Source organism: Polyodon spathula, chromosome 23, assembly GCF_017654505.1.
Source record: "Polyodon spathula isolate WHYD16114869_AA chromosome 23, ASM1765450v1, whole genome shotgun sequence".
Lineage (NCBI taxonomy): Eukaryota > Metazoa > Chordata > Actinopteri > Acipenseriformes > Polyodontidae > Polyodon > Polyodon spathula.
In genome coordinates, this window is record NC_054556.1 from 24,348,714 (window position 1) to 24,374,994 (window position 26,281).

A 26,281-nucleotide genomic window follows, 5' to 3' on the forward strand; every position below is an offset into this window, starting at 1 on the left:
TGCAGATTCATTACATTAACGCTGCAGACAATTGCCAAGACAAGTGGCTGTAGAATTTTGCAATGAAAATTTGATTCTGGTCATAATCTGGCCTCGTAAACTGGTCTATTGCCACCCTGAACCCTTCTGATTTGAAGCTAGATTGTTTAAAACCTATTTATTTAGTTCCATATCTCAAACTGTTTCTTTCACCCTTTTCCTGTTTGTGGCATTTCTAGTCCTGAGTGTTTCATTGGAAATATGAGAATGACAGCTGTTTCCAAATGTTTCCCGAAACAAATGCTGGAGTTTTGTTTATAACTACAATGGTTCTTGTGGGAATTATGACACCATTTTATCTTCATGGGTATGTTTATACAGTGCAATTCAATGCAAGGCTAAAAGAACTACAGGTTTGAAGGGTGCCACCCCCCATGTGGTAGTCTGACTGATTGCTATATTCTCAAGTCGTAATGTTTATGCTTAAACGCTTGTTTAGTCGTGTCGAATTCACAAAGAAGAAGCACAATCAAGGAGCAAACCTATGCAATGAAAAAAGCAAAACTCAGATATTAAACTCTGCATTGCTTGAACAATGCCACCCCATTTGATAAGCAAGGTAAGGTCTTTCAATGTGATGGAATGAACAGTAAAAGTAGAACTGAGGGCATGAGTTCTTGAGAAGGATAAACCGCAGCTGCAGTGCTGTAAATAAACACAGAACACAAACTACCTCAGAACAGATACCTGGATAACAACTGATACATAACTGATGAATAACACAGGAACATGTTGCAAAGGCAGATCTGAAAATATTTGAATGACTTCTGTTTTGTTATCATGCAATACCTTTTTGATTCTCAGAACTATTTTTTTTTTAGCTCTGGTATATAAAGTTATTCATCAAGGGTTCTTAGATTGCAGGATTAAGACATTATACATATATTTCCTCCCTCCACAATCATTTCTTTTCAGATGAGCAGCATTAGATTGAAGTTTTCTCAGAAATCCACAGAGTAAGATGTTAAAGATTCATCCCCACCGACACTGCTCGGAAATAGGTCCCAGGTCATTATTTAACAATGCAATATTTAATGAGAGATTTCAAAGAGTGGTTCTTTTTCAGAATTGCATACTGCTTGTACTGTGTTTCATTAGATACCTAATCAGACCTGTGAGGAATGATGAAATGATTTACTTAGTTCTGTGATGGAGATGGGAAAAATTAAGACCTTTCCACAATGAGAAGCCCAGATCATTTTACACTCTGTAATCTATCTATCTATCTATCTATCTATCTATCTATCTATCTATCTATCTATCTATCTATATATATATATATATATATATATATATATATATATATATATATATATATATATATATATTTGCAGATTTCTAGTCAATTGTTAACGGTTTATTACGTCTTACTAGCATTATATAATTGTAATAACAGAACTGAGGAGAACGCTGAACACGCCTGCGTCCTGACAAATTCAAACAACCTACAGTGTTAATTTTATAACATAACTACCTTTCCTTGTGCATCACCATGACATAAATAAGTGTTACATGACCACAGCAGCGGAGTATATGTCAAATATCCAGAAGACCGCGCGTGTGTGTGGATAAACCTATGCTACAAAAAAGCTATGATACTTTAAAAGGTTTGGTGGTGCGCGTATGAACACTTTCAGGACCACGGCCAGCACCTTTCACAAACACACAGCGAGCAGCTAGAGAGATCGACACACAGTCATTAATTTTGTTCAAGCTATAATAATTTATTGGTTTCAACCCCAGGTTGTTATAAAACGTCTTCCTCGCACCACCAAAATGGGATATTGACAGTGTAGGTTTGTACCGTTCGTCTTCTGTCATTCATCGACCTGGCAAGTAGCCGCTACTACTTCCTGTAATAGGTAATGCCCTGATGATGCTGGGGAAATGGCATGAAATGAATGCATGTATGCACACAAGTACCCATGCATGTAAGTCTGTTTATATGTATGCATTCGTATACGCAACGAACAGCCTATTGTTTGAAGAAGTAATAAATCGATTTTAAATAAATGCGATACATCCAGGGAAGGTGTTACTTTGTACTGTATGTATTTGCAATTGATCAATGAGTTTTAAAACATAATTTAGCAGCTGCATCTGGGCAGTCTAGTGCAGAAAGAAGATAAACACCATCGCTTCGAAGGAAATAGCACGTTAAAAAATACCGAAATACGTGCAGCATATTAAACTGTGTCACTCGAATATTGCCATTAAGTTTCGTCGTCTTGTCACGGTAGAGCAGTGATACGGAGCACTGCACCAGTTATTTCGACACCCTCGCATCCTCCTCTCTCTGAGTCCAGTTTCTCACATTCTGAAGATGAAGAAGCAGAATGTGAGAACGCTCTCTTTGATCCTTTGTATGTTTTCATACCTGCTCGTGGGGGCAGCTGTGTTCGATGCCCTGGAATCTGAATCCGAGAGCGCGAGGAAAAGGATCCTGGAGCAGAAACGCAACGAGATGAAGAAGAGGTACCGATTCACAGACGAAGATTATCGAGAGATCGAGAGAGTGGTTTTACAAACTGAACCCCATCGAGCTGGGAGGCAATGGAAATTCGCTGGCTCATTTTACTTTGCAATTACAGTTATCACCACTATAGGTAAGTACTTCTATTAATTAATACATTTATTTATTTATTTAATAACAATAACAACAACAACAACAACAATAATAATAATAATAATAATAATAATAATAATAATAATAATAATAATAATAATAATATTTTTAGATACAATACAATATCATACAACTGAATATTAAGAATGCAAAGTTAAAACAAACAAAACAAAAAACACCTTCACAAACACACTTGCAATTCAACGGAATCATTATTTTATAAGACCACAATTCATTAATGTTTTAACCCACGTTAATTTTTACAGTTCACATAATTTAACATTAAGAAACTTTGAGTTATGAAACCACTCAGAAGTATATTATTAGTCACACGTTTATTATGCAGTATATTGACACAACAGGTTGTTGATTAAATGTAATTGTACATTTTCATTTTGAAACATCCATTTAGTTGTGTAGCTTTGCTTCTTTATAATGATCAGTTGTTGGTTCAGCTTTGCAATCTAATGGGACTGACATTGTTAGAATACCTGTTTTATATACAATAATGTTCACCTTTTTCAACCATATCATCTTAAGTTTGTAGTAGTTAATTTATGTTGTGTGCATATGTGTTGTTTCTTGGCTAATTGTTTCGATAAGCTAAGATATTACTGTTGCAGTGTAAAACGTCAATATGTATCTCGCCACACTTCAAAAATTATGCCTTGATTTATTTCTAATGTCTGCAATTCATTAGCTTTTCATAAGGTTTATAGAGCACTAGCAGGGCATAACAAACTCGCTGAAATATTACTAACATTGGGGAAAAAATGGTCTTCCAATATTTGTTTTTTTTTAGTAGTTTTAAGATTTGGCCACCTTTTTTCATTTTAGAGATATAATTTAAACATACACATTTGCACACTGAACATCTATCTATCTATCTATCTATCTATCTATCTATCTATCTATCTCTCTCTCTCTATAGATAGATAGATAGAGAGAGATAGATAGATATTCCTATTTATCTTAAGCAACTGTAGAGAAAAGTATGGGAGAAGAAGGGGGAGAATGGGTATATTATATTGGTCAAATTGATCCTTTTTTCCCTGTAGTGAAAATATTTAGTTTTTAGCTTTTGAAGGCTCTGGTTCTATACAGGAATTGCAAGGATTACACTGTGTTTTGTTGTTTCTGTTTTTAAGGTTATGGTCATGCTGCACCTGGCACGGATGCTGGGAAAGTGTTCTGCATGTTCTATGCGGTCCTGGGCATCCCTCTAACCCTGGTCATGTTCCAGAGTCTGGGTGAAAGAATGAACACTTTTGTTCGATACTTGCTGTGGAAAATCAAAGAGTGCCTCGGCATGAGAAAGAAAGAGGTGTCCATGGAGAACATGGTGCTGGTTGGCTTTCTGTCCTGCATCGGCACCCTGTGCATTGGAGCAGCCGCGTTCTCTCACTTCGAAGGGTGGACCTTCTTCCACGCCTATTACTACTGCTTCATCACCCTCACCACCATCGGCTTCGGGGACTTTGTGGCCCTTCAGAAGAAAGAAGACCTCCAGGAAAAGACACCCTACGTGGCTTTCAGCTTCATGTACATCCTAGTGGGGCTGACTGTCATCGGGGCCTTCCTGAACTTGGTGGTTCTCCGTTTTCTGACCATGAACTCGGAAGACGAGAGGAGGGATGCAGAGGAGCGGGCGTCAGTGAAAAGAGAGCGGGGCATGATCACCCTCAGCATGGGGGAAGACGGCAGGAGCCAAAGCACACTCTTCTTGCCCATGGAAGAAGGGACGAGCCGCACCAACCTAATCCCGCTGGCCATGGATGACCAGGAAGACATGCAGAGGCAGCATCCTTCCAAAGCCGAGCCCCGGATCGGCTCGTTGTGGTCCTGCATGTGTTACCGCTCTCAAAACTGCGACAGCCCTGCCCCATCACACCATGAGCACAGCTCAGTGTACTTCAACTCCATTTCGTACAAGGTCGATGGCATTTCTCTGAGTACACGAGACAACACAGCCTTGTCCTCCCCGGGAAGCAGACTGTCCCCCAGCCGCTGCAGCGTGAGGGAGTACCTGAGAACCAGAAGAAAGTCTGTATAGATTAGAAAGACCTGAGCACAGCATTTGTACACATTTGATAACATTTTTTATAATGTCAAATTGTAAGGCATAACCAGAACCTTGAAGAACAGTGTGTGAATCATATATATATATATATATATATATATATATATATATATATATATTGCTTATTCTTAACTTCATTGGTTTTTCCTAACTGTATATACTGTATGCTTGTGCATGACACTTGACAGGATCATGTCGTGACAGTATGTAACAGGCAGCGCTGGTTCTCTTCAAACAACCAGTATAATTCACAATTACAACAAACACAACTGCAGCCTCTACCCTTGTGTTGATTAGGATTGTGCAATCAATTATGTGAAGCATGCTGTTTTTTGTTTCTTTTTTTAAAGACTTCCTGTTCTTTCAATTTGTCGTTATAAATGGAATGCAACCTTTATTGTGAAAAAAAAACAAAAACAACAACAACTACAAAAATATACTGTTTGTAGAATTGTACATTTACAATAAATTTTGATAGGGAATGTGAATACAGTACTTTTTATTTGTAAGACATCTAAATGTACCATATTTCTCATGAAATATTTTAGATTGAAGCTCATTGCTTTTGAAGGCACTGCATTGCATATTGAACGTTATGAACATGGTAAACTAGCTAGCCACAGCTGAAATGAGGCACCTCCGTATGAGGGCTCCAGATCCAGTTTAGCACCACCCTGCTCTGCCACCCTGTACTATATGCAAACACCTCTCCTTTTAGTCTACTTTAAACTGCATGATATGGTTATCAATAGAAACCTAGTAATGACATTCTTTTCATACACAAGCAGCAGATCGAAATCCAGTATAATGGTTAATGGTTTAAAAGTCCAACAGCCATACTTCAGACTGCAGTTTAACTGTACAAAACCATACAGTAGACTGCAATCGAAGATAAATGTACCTGTAGTTTAACATTTTTACTGCATATCTGCACTGGTGTGTTACAACAGCAGCTTTGCCTGTGTTCCAATATCTATCACACCATGTACTCAGAATGACAAGTGGAATACATGAGCAATGCAACGAATTTGCAGTGTTATGCAGACTCTTATTTTGAAATAATTCAATACATGAAAAAAAAAAAAAAAAAAACAGTAAACCACTTGTTTTCAGTCAGTAGCCAATTAAAGAAGCTAAATATAGAACAAAGCAGCGAAACACTTTGGAAGATTAATATTCCTGCCAGCCGTCCTTTACCTGCCAGCAGGGGAACAACCTTGTAAAACTCAAAGCACTTCTCAATGCCCAAGATATGTTACGAAACACCTGCCATAACACTGTCAGCGTGCTATTCCGTAAGCGTCTGCTGTAGTCTGTTCTACACAATGGCAAACTGTCCTCGCGCTGTCAAAGTCTGTCAGAACGGCTGTCTTGCCCATTGTAACTAAAACCGATCCATTAACAGAGAAATGCAGGTTTTTTATATTACAGAATGTGAGGGCCGCCATCTTCATATACACACAATTAATATACCCCCATGCTCCAATATTCTCCCAATACTTGCTGGACGGTTATACACGTATTAAACATTATAATATAAAACTAATTATATACAGAATAATTATTTTTTTTTCCAGAACACAACTGATGTCCAATAAAAATATTTCTTTACATATAAATGGTAAACTGATAAAGCGATAGAATTTTAAACGGTAAATTTGAATTGCACACCATCTGTTGTGGGTATAGAAGACGCAAGAAGGAACACGCTTAATTCGTTATAGCAGCTTTAATATGCTAGTCTCTTGGCGCCATCACCTAACTCAATATTTCAAACTGGTTGCACTAATCAATACATTTGTAAATGGCAGGGAAGTGCTATACTATTGGTTTGTTTATTTATATTTTATTCCATTTCTGTGTCTAACAGGCTGTAGCGGTCTGTAGGCACCACAAACATCCTTAGCCTGTTGAGATACAGTATAAAAAAATAGCTGGACTCTACGCGAGGTGGAAATTAACACTAGTAAGCCAGAGTACCATTCAGGAGATATTGTTGGTGCTTGTTGTATTACCATGTGCAAAAATACACCACTTTCTTACTGTCATTTCTGTTGTGCTTACTGAGCTATGTGCAATGGTAAGAGGTCCTTTATAACCTCTTAGCACTGCACAGAGGGGGATTGTGGGACACCTCTTCTTTTAATAATGTATGTGATAATGATGTATTTTTACAGCATGAGCTCCCTCTAGTGGTGATAGTGTTTTTTGCAATTTCCCCAACACTTAAAAATGCCACAATAAAGGATTGCTTGGTCTTTTGGTATTAGAAACAAAGCTGTCCCTGCTTTCAGATTCTTTAAGTGAATATTCGGTTCCACCGTGAAGTCTAATTGTATAGATCTTTAAATACTGGCACTTTCTGACCTTGAACACATTGTGGGCATTACAGAAGTTCCTCCTAGTAAGCGATTTTCTAAAATAACAAACGTTTTCTATATAAAACAAACAAGACACAAGTAAAATAGACACAAAGATCCAGGTAAAATATTTAATGTGTTTATTTTTGAGCACGAAAGACAGGTTCTACTGCTCTTTGATAAAAACAGAAATCTGTTAATCATTTACAGTGCTAGTGGTGCTCAACAGCTTTCCATGCAGCCCTCTATGGCAGTGATCTATAATTATTAAGCACACTATTAGACAGCTTAGGAGGCCCAAGCTATGTAGAGCAATTTATAAAGCAAAACTGCAAGCAAATTTTTTGCACATTAAAGCCAATAATGCCCTGCATTTCAATTGTAAATCAATTCCAATTGAACAAATTGCATTTTTATATTACCATAAGAATAACCAGAAAAACACAAGCTGCAAAGAACTTCTTTTCTGCCACATTCGCTTATAAGCATTGAATTTGCAAGGTTGATTGCTACCGTTCTTGAACAAGCCCTTTGAATGGCAATTTGCATGGAGAGTGTTACAGCATTGAATAAGTGGTTGTGCGGTTATTGTATTGCTGTCTTCCCCTCTTCAGTGAAGCATATAACTTTAGATCAGAAACTTATTGTACGTATTTTGGCTCATACTGTGTTACTGTTTATAAAAAGTACAATAACACCTGTTGCACCGTCTTCTCGTGGAATTGTCACAATTTCAAATCCTGCTTTTACCTCTCTGCAAGTACAGTAAGCGTTGTATTCAGTGCTGGCTTCCATGGAACAAAACTGATCCTGTGACTCCGTTTCTGTTGTATCACACTTCGTCACTTAAGAGCCCAGACTTCCAAGACGTGCACAAAGAAATCTTCTGTTTTAGACAAAATGTCATTGTTAAAAGTATCACATGCATGGCTTCTTCCATGATAGATGTCTCCATCCAGCCATAATCCAAAAAGACCCCTGTAGGAAAAGACAGACAAGCTCTAGCATACAGACCCATTGTTCAAAATCTGCCCTGTACGAAGATATGCTAAGATTGGTATTACATTGCATATAAACCTAATGGTAGCAGCTACAAGCCACAGTGCTGTTTCTTACTGCAACTAATCGAATAGTGGGTTTTGTTTACTTTTTGATACAGACGGTGGGCAGGTCAAGCAATACAAAAAGGAAGTTTTGATTCACAGTAGTTATTCACTAGATGGCGCTGGCTCTTACTACACTAAAGACATTTTGTCTAATTACAGTAGTTGCAATAAGCTCAGAAAGACTGCAAACATAAAAAAAGAGGCTTTCTACTCCCAATTGACATCAACGCAAGCAGGTTACAGCACAACCCAGCTTTTACTGTTTGTGTATAATTAAAAAGACAACAGAGCACACAATGAAAATATAAATGAATACCTACCTCCCTCGCCCAAAAGCAAACGATTCTAGATTCCCTTTGGCAAAGAAGGAGTTTTCACTTGTCCATTTAAATACCCGACAAGAATTTATGGGATTAATAATCTTTACTTTATAACACATGATGATAGATGGCTTTGGGGACTCTTACATGACAAAATTCATTATTATCTTAATAGCAGAGGACATAGTCTGCTGTTACTGTCTATATCACACTTTACAGCAGGACATGGCTGCTATGGTGTAATTTGAAATTCCAGATTAGTATTATGCACTTGGAAGCAATGTCAAACATTTGGAATTAACATTATAAATGAGAACCATTAGAAATAAATAGTGCAAGGTGGTTACACTGGGAAAAACAACTTATAATACAATAATAATCACGATCACCACCCTGAAGTTCTGGCGAGAGAGAGAAAAGTAAAGTCTCCCCCGTGCCATAGAAACAGTCACTGACCCTCAATGGACTGGAACATAAGGCAACAAACACCTAGGACAGAAGCAGAGCTTGATATCATGATTAACTCAGGTTAACTTTCTTTTACAGCGATAATAATGCTGCAGATTACCTGGTCATCGGTACCTTTAATGACTATAAATGTGGAGCAATCCAGCCCATGCATGGATCTGTACAGGGTCCTCAGGCTGGTTCCATGATTCATAGTGCTGTACGCCAGGGTCCAAGTGCATGCTGCGAGTCTTGGAGGAAAGTGCATGGAGATCTGGCAGAAAATTGTATGGTGCACACGGTTTTAAAATCTGATCAGAACAAAGTATAGAAATATAACAATTCTGGGTACTGTATACCCACAAGCTTACATTTCCAGGGTGGCTGTTTCTGAATACATTTGCTGCTAAACCTGCCAGCAGATAAGCAGTCTTGTTAGTCTAAAGCAGGCTAGTGCCAGCAGCTTGTTCCAGAGCTCATGCCTCGCACGTACCTGTTTAATCTGCTTCCCTGGCAGCACCTTGCTCTCCTCGGTTAGTATCGGCTCACAGAAATCCTCGTTGCTGATGCCTGGGGGTCGGGACATGTTCTCAGCACCGAGGCTGCTATCAGAAGAGTTCTCACCGGCTCCCGTTGACCTACAGGTTTCACATTCTTTATCATCCTCATCCTCTTCAGACACTGGGGCAACACTGAGGTGGTTGACCTGAATTAAAGCACACTAGATTTTTGCCATTTCCATTTTTTAAAAACGCCTGTTTTAGAGCAGGTTTGAATTTCCATTTTTAGTGTAGCTTTAAATGTTTATAAAACACTCATCAGAAAACCCTGAACACACACAAAAAATTAAATACAAAAACCCTTAAAACAGTCCTTTCAGTTTTGTGAATAGGGCCCCTCATCTGTAATCAAAACGATCTAGTTTGATGGATAATAGAAATTTCACTAATTTAATTTACTGAACCATAAATGCAAATATTAAAGGAGTTGTATAGTCTACAACACCACAGACAAATTCAGAAAGATCAGGTGTTCTCCAAAATGTATACAGTATGCATATTGCCACCACACTTCACCTCATGCTATTGTTTAAATAGACATAACATGGACAGGTGTGTAACCAGTGTTTAGTAAACAGAAGTGTGTTTCTGTTTTCAGTGCTGGTGGTGTAATCAACTGCAACTTTAAAAGAACAGCATCAGTTTTCATTACAACCAAATCACATGAGATGAAGCATTATATATTTGTTCAGTGCAGATGCTGCAATTCTCATATTAATTGAATGCTTGCGAAGCACATACAAATGTTATCTTATCTGGTAGGAGACTCATGTTGCATAGACTCATTTTTGGGAGATTAAATGAAGAACAAAATGTGCCACCCTGTCATTCTGCATTGGAAGTCAATAGATAATATGTGCAGTTGAAATCTGTTGTTTGAACAATAGATCTCTTTAGGGATATTTACTGTACAGGCGATAAAGAATGCAATCCAGTCCAAACAATATGTGCTCAAAAATTAATTATATATGGGAGAAGGCTTGTGCATACAGTGTGCCGTTTCAATGACAATTGTACAAATGTCTCAATGACCCTTTAAAACCTCCCCCCTCCCTCAAAAAAAAACAAAACAAAAAAAACACATTTTAAAAACAGGACAATTCTGCCAAGTCATTTAAATTGTATTACAGGTTATGGGATGGAAAGAAACACCCGTAAACAAAAAAAAGTAACATTTTTTAATGCTTGCCGAGGAAAGCAATGCTACAGTATTTTTTTTTTTTTTTTTTTTAAAGTCTAAGGTATCTTTGGAGAACACAGAAGTGTTGAAATCCTGTCCAAGACAGAGTAGAATATCTGCAGTAGAGCTGCACCCATAGCTTCAGACAGGACTGGCAGTACTATTACATTACGTTGAATTATATAGAATAGGCAAGACAATATATTTACAATTGTCATAATTAATGCAATCTGTCAGCAACAGCATACCTGTATGTATATCTAGATTTATTATTATTATTATTATTATTATTATTATTATTATTATTATTATTATTATTATTATTATTAATACTATACTAATAATACTACTACTAATAATAATTAATAATAATGATAATAAATAATTTTGTTTGAAACTTAAAACAAGTTTATGGTACTCACCAACGGGGAGTAATGCATCGCTCTGAGCATCTTTTCTTTGTTACCGAAGAAATATAGTATTTTCTGGATTGTATAGAAAAGAAAATTGACTTCTCGCCGCCAACACTGCTGTCCCAGCGGTGCCCCCCTGTGTGCGAGGTCTTGTTAATAAACACACCCACATAAACACTACGGGTAATCAGCGCCCCCTTCCCTCCGTACAACGCTTGTATGCGGCTACTGGGCCTGGCCTGAGTCGACATTTACTCTGCCTTGTCAGGCGCTGCTGTCTGTCTGTCTGTCTGTCTGTCATGCAGGTTGGTTGGTTAAGGACAGAGGGGTATTGAATTATCTACCTGCGACTGCTTGAAGAAGCCGAGCACGGGTTTCACCAGATAAACACCTTCTTAACCAAAAACAGGTTAGTAGCCCAATAAACAGCAAGAGTGTGTGATTGATTTTGGGCTTGTTGTTAGGCTCCTACAAGTAAAAATGCAGTAAAAGTTCAACTGCTTCCACGAATACAATTCTTGTCATGGTACATTTGACAGCTGTAAAAAAATAAATAAATAAGTAAATAAATAAATAAGTAGCTCCTAATAAATCTTACAGTAATTTAAACCCCAAAAGCAAATTCAGTATATCACCGTTGCATACCAGCAGAGGGGTATCATGCAGAAGTCTTTTCAGGCAGACTTGTAGTGCTGTAGATTCCAAAGCAAAATCTATTTAGGTATCGCGAAACAACGCATTCTACTGCAGAACACAAACCGTTGCAAACAAACAAACAAACAAACAAACAAACGTTCTCTCATGGGTCGTTGAGGGCTGGTCCGTCCAATTTACACATGCACTGGTACGTGGGCCGAAACACGCTAAATCGAATTAATGTTAATCAAGCATTTATAAAACCAATAAAACATTTAACTTGTATCATGTGCATTTCCCAGGGAGAGAGTATTCTACACCCTGGTTTAACAGGTATAATGTGGTCATCTGCTTTGTGGTTTGGATGGAGGTTTAATTAATTAATACATGTTAATTAGTTTAGGTTTTGTGGGTTAGTTTATGTTCTATGTACTTATGATAATTAGACTACGTATATAAATCGATTATTATTAAAATAGTGGTGCATGTAAATGCTACATACGTACTGCTAATCTAAGACATGCTCATTTTTCTCAAACTTCATAATTTTTTTTACCATGTATTGTGTGGTGATTAGGTAATCTAGTGTTTTGATTTATTTTTTATTGATACATATGCTTTTTTGCTGTGGCAATGGGTTAGTGAAACAGAACTGCTAGCGTCTTGGAATGCATTTCAATTGCTGCCCAACAAACACATGCTTTGTGTTCAATTTGAAAAAAGAGGGTTCTGTGAGGAAGAGAAGCCAGGCGGTTCTGTCTTTTCATCTGAGGGCATGTGGGCTTGGGAACAGCGGAGAGACTGGAACAAGAGAGCCCCTTTACTGTTCACCAGTAATCCAATCACTCTCCACATGCAGGGCTTCAGAAAAACCGCTGAAAGCATAACGTGGCGCTAGTCTGCACCTCTAAATACATCTCGCAAATAAATCAAAAGTGTTCAACTGAAACCCATTCAGCAGTGGTATTGCAGCAGAGTCTGTAAGAATCACCTTACACTTGATAGCTGTGTGCGATCATTCAGTGGAAACTAATTGTGCCTCCCCCTTGGATAACTGGTCAACCGCAGGCGGACCAAATGAAAACAACAAACTATTCGAGTGTAACTTTTCCCCCCTATTTATATGGCACTGCCATTTGTTCCCATTGCTGTGTAGCATTTTGCAATTACACTGCCTGAACTGTTGAATGATTTCAGATGTCTCCTTGTGTTTATAGAGCATTCTGTAGTCCTAAGTGCATATTGAATTTGATTGTTACAAATCTAGCCTATTCTGTTATAACATAGCAGGTTTTCTTCCAGGACAACCTTGTACTTGGCTTGATTCATGCCAAAGCTGCCCGATTCCAGCCTTGCTGAAGCACCCCCAGATCATCACCGATCCTCCACCACATTTCACAGTGGGTGCGAGACACTGCGGCTTGTAGGCCTCTCCAGGTCTCCGTCTAACCATTAGATGACCAGGTGTTGGGCAAAGCTGAAAATTGGACTCATCTGGGGGTGCTTCAGCAAGGCTGGAATGTGATCAAGAGGAAGATGGATGGTCACAAGCCATCAAACAAAGCTGAGCTGCTTGAATTTTTGCGCCAGGAGTGGCATAAAGTCACCCAACATCAATGTAAAAGACTGGTGGAGAGCATGACAAGACGCATGAAAGCTGTGCTTGAAAATCAGATTTATTCCACCAAATATTGATTTCTGAATTCTTCCTAAGTTAAAACATTAGTATTGTGTTTAAAAATGAATCTGAACTTATTTTCTTTGCATTATCCGAGGTCTGACAACAATGCATCTTTTTTGTTATTTTGACCAGTTGTCATTTTCTGCAAATAAATGCTCTAAATGACAATATTTTTATTTGGAATTTGGGAAAAATGTTGCCAGTGGTTTATTGAATAAAACAAAAATGTTCATTTTACCCAAACACATACGTATAAATAGTAAAACCAGAGAAACTGATAATTTTGCAGTGGTCTCTTAATTTTTTTCAGAGCTGTATATGCATCTTATTTAGTATTGCTTTCTTATTCTTTGTCCTCAACATTCCAGCGATTCGGCACGCATGAGCCTGTGCTGTTTGTTAAATATGTTCTCGGACACTTTCAGTTTTGTTAAACGGTATTAATAATATCTCCCATACGCAACCATTTAGACCACAATATGTATTGCCAATGTGGAGCAGCACAAATTATTTCTTGCTTTTGTAGGTTACACACTTTATATTTCTAAGCCTTTTCTGTTGGGTACCAGTCTGTAGATTTAAGGCAGTGTGGCTCAGCGTTATAAACCATGAAGCTGCAGGCAAATAGATTATTTAAATATGCATTTCATTTTCTATAACTCAGCACCCCTAAATCTGGCACTCTCCAATACAATGTGGATTTAAGCTGTTATCACCGTCATTAATGCTGATGATTCCAACAGAAAGAAGAAGAAACAGCCTGCTGTCGAATGGAGACGTGCTGAGCTCAGTGCTAAGACTGCATTTTTTAAGCCTGCATTGTCCTCTGTAAAGTCAGACAATATGTTCAACACATTCAAATCACTGTTTAAAACACCCAGGGAGTCATCCTTTCTTAAGGGGTGATGAAGAACCAGGATTCTCTACTATATTAACCCATACAACCTACAATATAACAGCATATCTCTTTCTCTGTTCAGCATCCCCTGACACAGACACAGACTGTCATTAATATTGCTGAATGAGACTGGCATTTATACTTTATTAATAATAATAATAATAATAATAATAATAATAATAATAATAATAATAATAATAATAATAACAAAAAGCAACAGCAATAATAATATATTTCTTAAACTGTGTTTTTCACTTTTTGCTTCGTTGACAGGTCATAGCATTATGTTCACTTCTGTTAAACTCAGTCTTTCAGCCTTGGCGTGGTAATTATGTAATGTCAGGTTTATTTCCTCGCAGTCTTTGTGGACCCAATGATTTTCGTGTAACTGCGTGTCACAAATGATGTTATGGGCTGCCAGACCTCTGTGACCCAGTGGTGGGTGGATGTGTTCAGATGAAGCATTCTGGAACCTTGAAAGCAAACAGTGACCTTCCCATTACAGTTTGACCTTGGCCAATGGCTTAAGGGGAGTAAGTGCTGTACAGTAATGACCGCCTCCCTTCCGCTGAAAGACAGCGGTAAGCACTACAAATTACACACGGATTGCATTTGCCATTTGAGTGCACGCATGAAGGGGATCTAATGAGTACCTCCGAGTGCTCCACACAAACTCTCATTCAGCCCTAATCCTTGCACTAATTCACATCGATTGGTACTTAATGGTAAAATGATCACACATAAGGTTTTAGCCTTCCAAACCTTAATGGGTGTTTGAGTTACAACATCATTAAAAACTGGCATTTTAGCACAGCTGATTAGCTTCTTCAAATGCAGTCCAATCAGTGACTGCATGTAGGTGTCTATTATAGTATCTGGAGGCATTTCGTTAAAACATTTTCCCCATGAGGAAATGCTTAATGGATTTTAGCTTCTTTGTTGAACCCCATGCACAGTATAAAGGGGGAGCATATACTCTATTACAATGTATGTGTAACAATGTTTTTGTTCTGGCACGCTTAAAAAGGTTCTCATACATTTACTGTATATCACAGCTGTGGCCAAAAGTTATGCATCGCCCTATAGAATTAACTAATTTTGATCATAAAGTTGAGTGAAACCTGGTGAATGATGTTATGCTAACATATTTCACACCGCTTTGTAGTTTTCCACATACATAACAACAATTAAATTTAATATTGATGGAAAAAAATTGACATTTCGAAACCTAACATGAAATAACGTACTGCTGTTATGGTTTCCAGTAGATTTTTGCAATATCATTTTGTAATTTCTTTTGATTACATGATGTTAAATCATTTTTAAAAATATGTCTCCATCTGAAAATTGTAGGTAATGGAAAACTGAGGGCCATAGCTGTGTGCTACATTCTCCAGTGAAAGTCTCAAACCTTTCCCCAGCTTGGATACGGTTTGCTAAATGCAAGCTACGGTTTGCTTACTTCCTTTTCATTTGAATACAATCTTTTTTTGATTGAGTGTTTAAAGTTATGGATGATCACGCACCCCACGTCTGATATCCTCCCTGTTGAAGTGACCCTTTCTGTCACTGTGCAAATACAGTGGCACCAAAGTGATTACCCTTGGCCTTTGCACTTGCTTAAAACTGCAAGTTAAAACCGAAGAAACTTTGGAGTGGTCTGGGAGAGCTTCCATGCCCGTCTGCTAATATTACAAAAAATATTAAGAAACAACTTAGTTGAACTGAAATTCAATTTGTAGTTTTTCAAAAATTAGTATATGGGTCTTTGCAGTGGGATAAAAAAAACAAAACAACAGCCCTTACATTTGCATTGAAGTGCTCCACCAGGTTTTAGGAATACAATGAGCTAATCAAGGTTTGTATAGTATATGCACCTGACTTGAGGATTTACATGTATGGCCTCATTATAAAACACGGCCTTGAAGCGTGCTAGTGATGCCTTGCTGTAAAATATGGATGGATCTTCTCTTTCAGATTTATTTTTTATTTGAAGACGTGCTTTACTTGGCAATAACAGCAGTCTCTATCCGCAGAAAGCCAAGGGAAGCTATAACATTTAGGCTGCTCTGTTGCTGTAATAATGGGTTGATTCATACTGCATATTATATATTTTTCATAGGCCTGGGAAGTAGATGCTGTACATTTGCAAGATTTGTTAATGTTTTCTCATACAACAATTGTTGATGTGCAAAGCCTACACACCTTCAACAAAGTACTGTACTCTTTGTATGTCCTTGAGTAATGACATTAAGAAAGTCATTGTGGTTTAATTGATCAAGTTTCTTCTCTTATTTCTTTCGTAATGACAACAAATAGCCAGCAGATGGCGCTAGAGTTCTGCCCATTTGAAAGGCGTTGGAGCAAGCAGGAGTGGAAACGTGGTTAAACAGTACTGGCAGTACTTTGAACATTTTTATTGAAAGAGATGCTTTCTTTTAGCAGCAACACGAGAGTCATGAGAAATTACAAAATGGGTAATGCTGTGATAAAGGGCTTTCTTATACTGTTGCCTTCATTAATGACCATATTTAGTTCTCAAGTCATTAAGGATCTGTGGCCTGTGACTGCTTGATGTGATTTTAGTACTAGACTAAACTAAAAGGCAGCTTAGCAGGATTCAATGCACAATTAACTTGCAACAAAAACAATGATTTCTAATGTACAACATGCATAATAGCTGCTCGATTGCTTTAATGCAGTTTACAACTCAACCTTTCTTACTTGGCATTAATCTAAATGACCTGCAAACAACTTTGGTTATATTTATTTAAACACACATCTACAGTAGTTTTACTTTCGAATGTATATATATATATATATATATATATATATATATATATATATATATATATATATATATATATATATATATATGAGAAAGAATCACATTTTAAAGCTGTTTATAACATACAATGAAAGTGCACATTTTACTTATCGCTCCCGTCCGACAGCTTTGTTAATTACCCAGTTTGTAATGCACTGTATGTATTGTAAAATGTGTTCTATCCAGTAAATAACTACTTAATTCGTAAGAGATAAAAATAGTTCAGTATTATTTAGACAAGACCACCATTAGCTGTGTTCGTGATGTAGGGTGGGCCTGGTTACCAAACCAGAATAATCCTTCTCAACAGCTTGGAAACTGGAAATGTAATTTGTTTACAGTTGTTCTAGAAGCCTTGTTATGAATTAAAGTCTACTACTCAATAGGAAACTATACAACACAAAGGCTTCCCTCTAGTGGATGGATGCCAAATCTACAATGCTGCTGAAAAAAAAAATCCACATTCCATATATTCATCGACCTACAAAAACAACAACAATAATATTCTGAGCAAATTATTGAGAGGTCTGTACCAAATGCCAGCTTTGCCAATAATTCCCCATTTATGTTGGGTTTTGTAAATCTTATAACTTCATTTTTTAAAAACCTATAACCTGCCTTGGTATTGCTATTGGATCAGTTTTAGTGGAACCCACTGTAAGAGAATGAGTTCACGAAACACGGCTTTTAACAAGTGTTCAAACTATAATAAGGGCTCTGATGCTGGCTTGGATCCTTGTGGCTCTGGACAAATTTGCATTTAACCAGCTGGATTAAACAACATCTCAGTACAAGTGGCCATGTGTACTGTACAATCAGGGGGTTGATTATAAGCCTGTGCTAAATGAGTTGGCTTACTGTGATCTGGTGTGCTGACAATAAAACTGAATACACATGTCGAGTTTAGCCCAGAAGATAATTAAGAAACAGTACCGACGCCTTGCATGCTGTCTCCAGAAGAGAATGCGCGTGTGTGTTTATCAAGGGTGAGTGAGAGTTCAGTTATGCATGGTATATCCTTTTGATTACGCTGGATGGTCAAATGAATGGTGTTAAACATTGTTGCAGATCAAGTCCACTCAGCCATGCAGTACTATTACCAGAACAGCTACTTTCAAGATGGTAATGCACCCATCCACCCTACCAGACCATGACAAAGACACCTCCCATGGCCATCACAATGCCCGGATTGAAGTCTGATTGAACAATGCATTTGTCATCATGATCTCTCTGTACCAATTGAGTGAAATAGTAACGACTGAATGGATTCACATCTAGACACCTTCCAGCACCTTGTGAAGTCTTTGCCATGTTGTGTCAATGTTGAGATCAAGCCAAACGCTTGCCCAACCTCATGTTAGGTACATGTCCTAATAAAGTGGCCAGGCATATTATATTATATTACTCAGTGTTGCCCGACTGACCTTAACATAATTTGATATTGCCCTGGATCTCATTCTGCCCTCTATGTACCAGTAAATCCACCACAATACTGACTATAAAGCTATATAATTTGTAAATTCTAAAGTCTCATTTTGCATTGTCTGCATTGTGTTGGGTAAAGGATATTTCACAAGTTACTATAAGAACTTTAATCTAAATGTGTTAAAAGAATACAGTTGACCTAGAAATATACCGACTTTATCTATGTCAGAGCATGAGATGCACACAGACACACAATTCCGACAGACAAAAAAATGAAAGAAAACTAGCTGAAACTACACGCCATGAAACATGAAGGTCTATTTACAGATATCTTAAAAGCATCTTTATTTGTCAAGTACTGATTTATGTATCCCCCACTCCCTTAGCTTCTCCCTCTGATACTGCTCATCTGTTTTAAACGATGTAAACTGGGGTTTGTTTTGAAACACTGGGATGTTATTTTGAGAATGAAATGGACTTGGGGAGCTGGCAACCCATGAGTAATAAAGAAGTGATTCTTTTGAAAACCAGCCTGACATAGTTCTAGGATGATAACCAATAATTAAGCTTAAACCACAAGGAAGGTATTGACCAGCTGTAACAAAAGCATTGCATCTTCTCCAAGCACTTTCACTTCTTGTTCTAGGACAGGCAGTCACTTCAGAGGTTATGGTTTGAAACTTTAATTAAACCTTATACTGATCTAAAGATTACATACTGGGTTGAATTAATTATGTTTTAATCTTAACATTAACAGGGTCCTGCCCATTGGTTTCATAATAGAGGTTCCAATTCTATGTTTCATTGCTGACATCAGTGTATGGTGTTCCTAAAACAGGCTTAAATTAAAGCCACATTTTTACCTACCTGTTTTTCTTGAAAATATAAAAAGTCAACCATATAACTAGTCATTTGAACTTTTAAACCGGTTTGTTTTTAAAAGTATTACAGAAGTTTGTCAAGGACCAGTGTGATACTATCATCTATCTGCAGTTCTGCTGTGTAAACTGTACTATGCACTTATCATATTAATACATATTTGAACTTACTTACTTTTGCTTTGCTTCACTATACTATGCTTTTATCATGGGTGCATTTGTAAGAGTACACATGTTTTAAAGCCATACTGTTTTATCTTGAAAGCTTTGGTCTGGGGGAAAAAGAAAATGCTGTTTGAGAAGTAGCTTGAAAAGGGTTATTTATTTATTTATTTATTTATTTACTCTGAACAAAGAAAAGCTGTTCTGTCATAGGTGTCTGAAATGTTTAAGGTTGATATTTGTTAAATCTCTGTTCTTGACCTGAGGGGCACCTCCTGCATCAAAAGGTAACCGATATTCTTTGTACTACTCGTGACTCTAGATATTATCAAGATATTGAGCTGGAATTATTGTTCTCAATTCTCCAGACCACATTTCCGTCTCAAATCTTGAGGAGGGAATAGTTTGTAAACTCTCAAATTCCACGTCAGACTGAAGGTGGTGAGAAATACAAAAGATGACTTGCAAAACGTTCATCGATTCTTTTGTCTAAACAGCACAGAGGAATCTGATCCAGCCATTGTCGTGTAAAGAGGTTTCTTATCTAAGGATGATGATGAAATGGAAATTGTAAGTATTTCTGGCATCTTCCTGGCATTCAAAAATCGATCTTTCCAGTCCACCACAATTAAGTGCTAGATAAAAAAAAAGAGTAAAATATATATTTAAATCCATAAAATAAATCATTCAAGCTGATTTTTCATCGCAAACGAGTGAGCAAATCTAATAGAATGCATGACCTTAGTAATGGCTTTGTCAGCTGGAACCTAGGAGACTTCATCCAGGGCCTGTTGACACGCTGACTGGAAGAAGCAGAACATGTGAGATCTGCAGTATCTGTGCTTAACACGAGGTGCTTCATTAGAGACGAAGGATTCAATTCTGAATACCCAAGTTGATCAACCATTTAGAAATCTAAATCAGCACTCCCCATTGGTGTGCTTTGAGACCTGGAGCACATTTTGTATATTCATGATATGCAGAGAGGCAACCAACTTGATTTAAATGAGGTTAGACTCTTACAGTTTGACGCTGTTAAATATAATTTAGGATAAACACAAGCAATTCTTGACCTCTTGACAAATAATTATAACACTAGAATTTTTATCCACATTGGGCCAGCTTTGTGAAGGTATTTTTATTTATTTATTTATATTTAACCAAAAGCAGTACATGCAATTTGCAACTGTCTCAGTGAAAGTAAAATCAAACTATAATGTTATAAAACAAGTAACAGACTTCTGAAGACTTAATTAGGGTTTAATATTCAAGATTATGGGTGGTCTTTTGAAGTGTGTTTTTTTTTTCCCTCCTTTATTTTGAATGAAAAACGATAACAAATATTATGTCTGTGTGCTGTGTGTTTTTAACTCGTGGACTTCAAATATCCTAAGGACGGTAAGCTAATGTGTTTGTTCTTTTCTAGGTTTGTTGTAACTATAGCAACAGTGCTATGGATATGTTATGTGTGTATATATACTACTGTATTCCCTATGAATAACACTGAATAAACTAAAACCACCAGTTTAATTGATGCCCATGAATAAATAATAATAATAATAATAATAATAATAATAATAATAATAATAATAATAATAATAATAATAATAATAATCTCTTTATACATGTTTTTAGGCAGTTACTAATAATAACAAGCCATAGCAACACAGTCCAGTAAGAACAGTAGCTAAGAAACCTTTATTCTAGCACAAAGCTTTCTGCTTTCAAGTGTCATTTAAAATGCTATTGAAAGAAAAAAAAAAAATCTGTTGTATAGTTTTGTTGGTACTGTAATCGATCAAAACATATTTCTAATAATCAGTGAGGTATTTTTAAAGGGATTCTTAAGCTAAAATGTGACCAAGATGGGTTCTTGACCAATGCACTCCTTATTAAATTCACTCGGTTTTCTCAGTTATGTCATTTGTAATTTTCCCAGCCTTCATTTGTCATTGTCACTAAAACCTTACAGTAAGAGAGAAAAACAAAACACCTGAATGTCAATGAGTTTTACCCCATTAAAAGATTTAATAATATGTTTTAAAAAATCGCTTCAGACTAAGGTTTAGTTTAGTGATTCTTCTGTCAGTCCCAGTCATACCACTTAGGCTTAGGAATTATTTATATCAAAAACTACAAAACATTCAGTTATGCTGCTAGTTGCTTCTAAAATGTCATACAACAGATTGAATCCTTTGGTGCTTATTGCAAATGTATGATCCAGCTTAGCATGAAATCTCTTTGAACAGCACGGTTCGTGTTAACTGTTCATATTCATTGGATTTTAAAGACACTGCACTAGCAATGCAGAAACAATAAAAACACAGCAGACATAGAAATGCAATTGTATCTGAGCTTGTGCATGTTAACTGAGATGTACACTGTGTCCTTCAAGGACTGAGAAAAGGCACATTCAAAATCTGTAGCAGTACACAATCACTTAAAAAATATCAATGCACATAGCAATGCATGATAGGAGGCTGTGTGGTCCAATGGTTAAAGAAACTGGCTTGTAACCAGGAGGTTCAAATCCCAGCTCAGCCACTGACACGTTGTGTGACCGTGAGCAAGTCTCTTAACCTCCTTGTGCTCCGTCTTTCAGGTGAGACGTTGTGAGCGACTCTGCAGCTGATGCATAGCTCACACACCCTAGTCTTTTATTTTGTAAAGAGCTTTGTGATAGTGGTCCACTGTGAAAGACAGTATATGTAGTAATCTAACCATGAACCCACTGATTCAAACAAACCAGATACACTGTGTAAGAAAGCATATTATCTACCAGCAGAACAATAAAGAGACAGCAGGACTAGGCTCGGTCCCAAAGATAATGAAAGCATTTGCTCCTAATTAATAATCACTTGTATGCTGGAACTTTATAAGAACATGAGTGCTGTTTTAAAATGAAACCGTAATGTGGTTTAAAATACAACAGGAAGCACTGTAAACAACATGGTGAATTGTTCAGCCCCATAACATAATTAAATCAAAAGAAAGCTCGAGAAGATGATATCCATTCTTTGAGGTATTCAGAATAATTTGAAGCCAGGGGGTGCATTTGTTTCGTGAATGAATAGCACAATGGAGTGAAATCCCTTACTTGGGAGGCACTTTAAAGCTTTGTAAAAGAATAATTCTATTTTTATGCAGCCAGAATGCTGGAAAAAGCTTCACCTGAGATGGGGCAGTTGAGAATTACAATATAAATAGGAAATAGGTCTTCTTGACTGCAGTAGGTTAGTCGTTTTAAAGGGTAATGCTATTGCTAAGCAGTCTCTCCTGTATTTTTTTTTTAAAATATGTTTTTAAGATGCGTCTTGTCTATGCAAGAATCGATACACAAGACTCGGACCAGCAGAACCACAGTCTGTAGGCACGTGGCACCTTGCATTTACACTTCAAGCACTACTTATCAATCTTCCCTGCAAAACCGATGAAGGCTAAGGCATACCATCTGGTCTTCTGAACTGTTTCATTTTCTCTCGAGGAGCGTTAACAGGCTGGAAGGAGAGAGAGTTTTTATGGAAGAGTTTGTTGTGTGATTGAGGTAACCTCAGCAGACACGCTGTACTGCTGAAGTCAGCTTCTCTGCGAGATCTGTTGCTTTTCACTGCTCTACTACGCTTTCACAATATGGAATGATTTATTTATTTACATACTTGTTTTATTTTTTGATGCAGATATCCTGAACAGAGTACAAATATTTTGCGTTGGGGGCAGGGGGGACAAAATAAAAAAAAATAAATAAAAAGAAATCTAAGGGGCTTGGAGCGTGGCTGTCACAAACGATCTAACTAATTTATTAATGTATCGATATTGCTCCTGGTCATCATTATGGGGTTGCTACTTGGCAAAAGCCAGTGGTTTGAGGGTATGGGAAAGTAAATTAAATTAGGACACAGCTTGCTTTTTCTTTGAGACTGTAATTAGTAAGAAAGCTTGGGAGGATGGGGGCATGAACCAATCTCCACGTCACCAATTGATTTGCTCAATTTACACGTCAGCAATTAATTCCTGCAAGCATTATTAATACCCTCTCCACTTACCCCTCATATGCCTTTTGAGGCATTCATAATCCACCTTCCCCATCTCCACCTCTTAAAATTAGATTCATCTCCTACTGGGGGTCTCTGCCTCATCTTTGCGGCCAGGCCTGAGTCCTCAAACCAAGTTAGGTTTGATGCCAAATTAACATATCTACGGAAGACATGTATTGTTATTTCTTCCACATATATCGCATACCTCGCATTTCTTCAATAAATAGTTTAAATCTAATTATTTTGTGATTGGTGTTTTGTCCTGAACTGCTGAACTGGTTTTGTGAGATCCAGTTGCCCTCTGTTCTTTTTAGGAGCAGGGGGTAGGAGGACGCCTTTAGGAAAAGTTGCTTTTATATGAGATTGCAAGATGACATGTGTTTTAAATAAATTCCATTTTCCCCAAGAAAATACAACGTTACCAACCTGAGTTTTGGTCAAATATATCAGTGGCTGGTTTCATAGACCCCTATTTGCACTAATCCTGGACTAGGTAATGTTACCTTATGTGACAATTAGTGCTACATTTGTGGTATCCAAAGAACAGAACAGTCGAGAGGCGTTTACAAAAATAAACGTTTTCTTTATTAGAGCAAAAGATATTTGAACACATGTGTGAGCTGCTCTGCCTCATTTCAGTGCCTCACATGTCTGCCTCACCTTCCTCCATGTAACTTTCCAGATCATTTTAACCAATACAGTTACAGCACATGGTACACTTATAATATCAGTTTTAACAGCCAATTGCAAAGTAGTAGTCAGGTGCACATTACACATGCCTCGTAACAAAAAAAGGAATATAAACTTTAGTTTTTTTTTAAATATTAGTAGGTTTAGTCAAAGATATACACCCGAGAACATCTTAAAGGTGACAAGAACAGTGTTCTGTATTTTTTACAGACAACGCTGTGCCTGATCATTGCAATATATGTGTGTGTGTGTGTGTGTGTGTGTGTGTGTGTGTGTGTGTGTGTGTATATATATATATATATATATATATATATATATATATATATATATATATATATATATATATATATATGATCTATTCACACACTTAAGAACTTTACCTTATATGTTTATAGCAGTAAAGTTTACTTGCTGTCATTATTCTGAGCAATAACAGAGCTTGAGTGTGTGACAGGGAGGATCGCTTGTGTCCCTATAGCTAAAATTACAGTTGTGACTAAACAAACTGGACTGCCAGCATCCTCTGCATTCTATAGCAGGTATTTAGGAAACAGACCTCCAAAAATTATCCCGCAGCTTTAAATTTTGTACTTTAACTTTTGAATTACAGGTAAGTACAGTTTACAAAAGCACATGCTTTTTTGCTTGAATATTGTCTGCTAGTACTCTTTGATATGATTTGTAGGTATATAATATTGTTTTGAGCTCTTTTAAAATGGATCTTTGAGAAACCATATATTAGTAATCCTATTTTAAAACTGCAGCTGTGCCAGAATTTGAATGGGAAAGATAAACCTTGCTGTTAGAAATACAATTCATTAAACCTAAACCATTCACACCAGAGATAATAAATACATTTTTTCTTTATATCTTTCTTTTTTCATGAGAAAAGGACCACATAAAGAGCGGCTGTAGTTGAAAATATGAAAAAGGGAATTATTCCGTTTTTCAACTCAAAGAAAACAATAAAAAAGATGACACCTGGATAGTGTTCAAGTTTTCTTTAATCTATCTAAATGTGGAAGTGACATTTATTCTGTGTAGAATAATGCAGGGTCGTGTTTAGTTTCTCTTCTATTACAGCCAGCTTGGTTTATGGCACAGTCCTACTGCTACCGTGCAGTGGAATTTAAAACAGAAAGCGTGTCATTGTTTAGCTTTGAGGCACTGTTCTTCAGAGCCATTTTAAACAGGATGAATAAAGAAGAGTGGATAATGATTCTGGCAATTACCTGTCTTCGAGAAAGTTGATGGAAGTTGCCATGAGGACAATTTAGATTTTTATTTTTTTTATAATGTGTAAAGCACTGCCGCATGAGAATGGAATACATTGAGCAAGCTGTGATTTTAACAGACACTTAAAAAAAATAATAATAATCTTTTCACACAAAGACCATTAGCAGCAACTAATTTTGCAGTCATAGGGTTCATCCACATTCACATTCAAGAAGCACACTCAAATGAATTACAATATTCAGTCACCAGATGGCACTATACCATTAAAAGTACAGGTACATGCAGATATAGTTAAAGGGAAAGTGATTTTAGCCATAAAGTTTTAACTTTTTGTTGTAAATTCTTTAGTAGTTGATCCTGTTCAAATCAGTATAATAGAAGAGTACTTGAGTTGTAAGACTGTGGTTCAGGCCACATTTTGTTGGTTTCTAGACTGGCCTTTATAGGGAGGTATATATCACTGTAATCAGGTGACTTCTATGAGTTAATTTATTTTACCTTCCAAACGACTCTGCCTCATTGCAGTGGTTATGATCAAGACTTACTAAATGATGTATTGGATTTTCAACATTCAAACGGGAGAGGCACATTTAAATAATATTAGGGCATTCTCTTTTGTTTTGCTTTTAGAAATGACTCTGCTCAGTGTTGTAATGCTTTACACCCCAGAAGGTTTTCTGTTC

The 26,281-nt window shown here is 37.0% G+C and overlaps 2 protein-coding genes across 2 annotated transcripts; one reads left to right on the forward strand and one right to left on the reverse strand.

Moving 5' to 3' along the window:
- The first annotated feature begins 2,008 nt into the window (after nucleotides 1–2,008).
- LOC121298300 (potassium channel subfamily K member 15-like) lies at nucleotides 2,009–4,792 on the forward strand. The gene is made up of 2 exons (XM_041225352.1): nucleotides 2,009–2,645; nucleotides 3,814–4,792. Exons 1-2 carry the CDS (start codon nucleotides 2,363–2,365, stop codon nucleotides 4,716–4,718), a joined length of 1,188 nt encoding a protein of 395 aa, XP_041081286.1. The 5' UTR covers nucleotides 2,009–2,362; the 3' UTR covers nucleotides 4,719–4,792.
- Nucleotides 4,793–7,228: 2,436 nt separating this feature from the next.
- LOC121298286 (TLD domain-containing protein 2-like) lies at nucleotides 7,229–11,270 on the reverse strand. Its single transcript, XM_041225329.1, has 6 exons — nucleotides 11,141–11,270; nucleotides 9,472–9,684; nucleotides 9,100–9,252; nucleotides 8,926–9,020; nucleotides 8,532–8,606; nucleotides 7,229–8,083 (listed from the first exon to the last, which is right to left on the reverse strand). The coding sequence occupies exons 1-6, from the start codon at nucleotides 11,168–11,170 to the stop codon at nucleotides 7,948–7,950; spliced, it is 702 nt and encodes a 233-aa protein (XP_041081263.1). The 5' UTR covers nucleotides 11,171–11,270; the 3' UTR covers nucleotides 7,229–7,947.
- Between the last annotated feature and the right edge of the window lie 15,011 nt (nucleotides 11,271–26,281).

Excerpts from the sequence above, each read along its gene's own strand:
- LOC121298300 (XM_041225352.1), top strand. The coding sequence starts at position 2,363 with ATGAAGAAGCAGAATGTGAGAACGCTCTCTTTGATCCTTTGTATGTTT. Across the intron at positions 2,646-3,813 it reads TACAGTTATCACCACTATAG|GTTATGGTCATGCTGCACCT; the intron begins GTAAGTACTTCT and ends TCTGTTTTTAAG.
- LOC121298286 (XM_041225329.1), bottom strand. The coding sequence starts at position 11,170 with ATGCTCAGAGCGATGCATTACTCCCCGTTG. Across the intron at positions 9,021-9,099 it reads TTAAAGGTACCGATGACCAG|GTGTTTGTTGCCTTATGTTC; the intron begins GTAATCTGCAGC and ends CTTCTGTCCTAG. Across the intron at positions 8,607-8,925 it reads TCTCTCTCGCCAGAACTTCA|GGTATTTAAATGGACAAGTG; the intron begins GGGTGGTGATCG and ends AAATTCTTGTCG.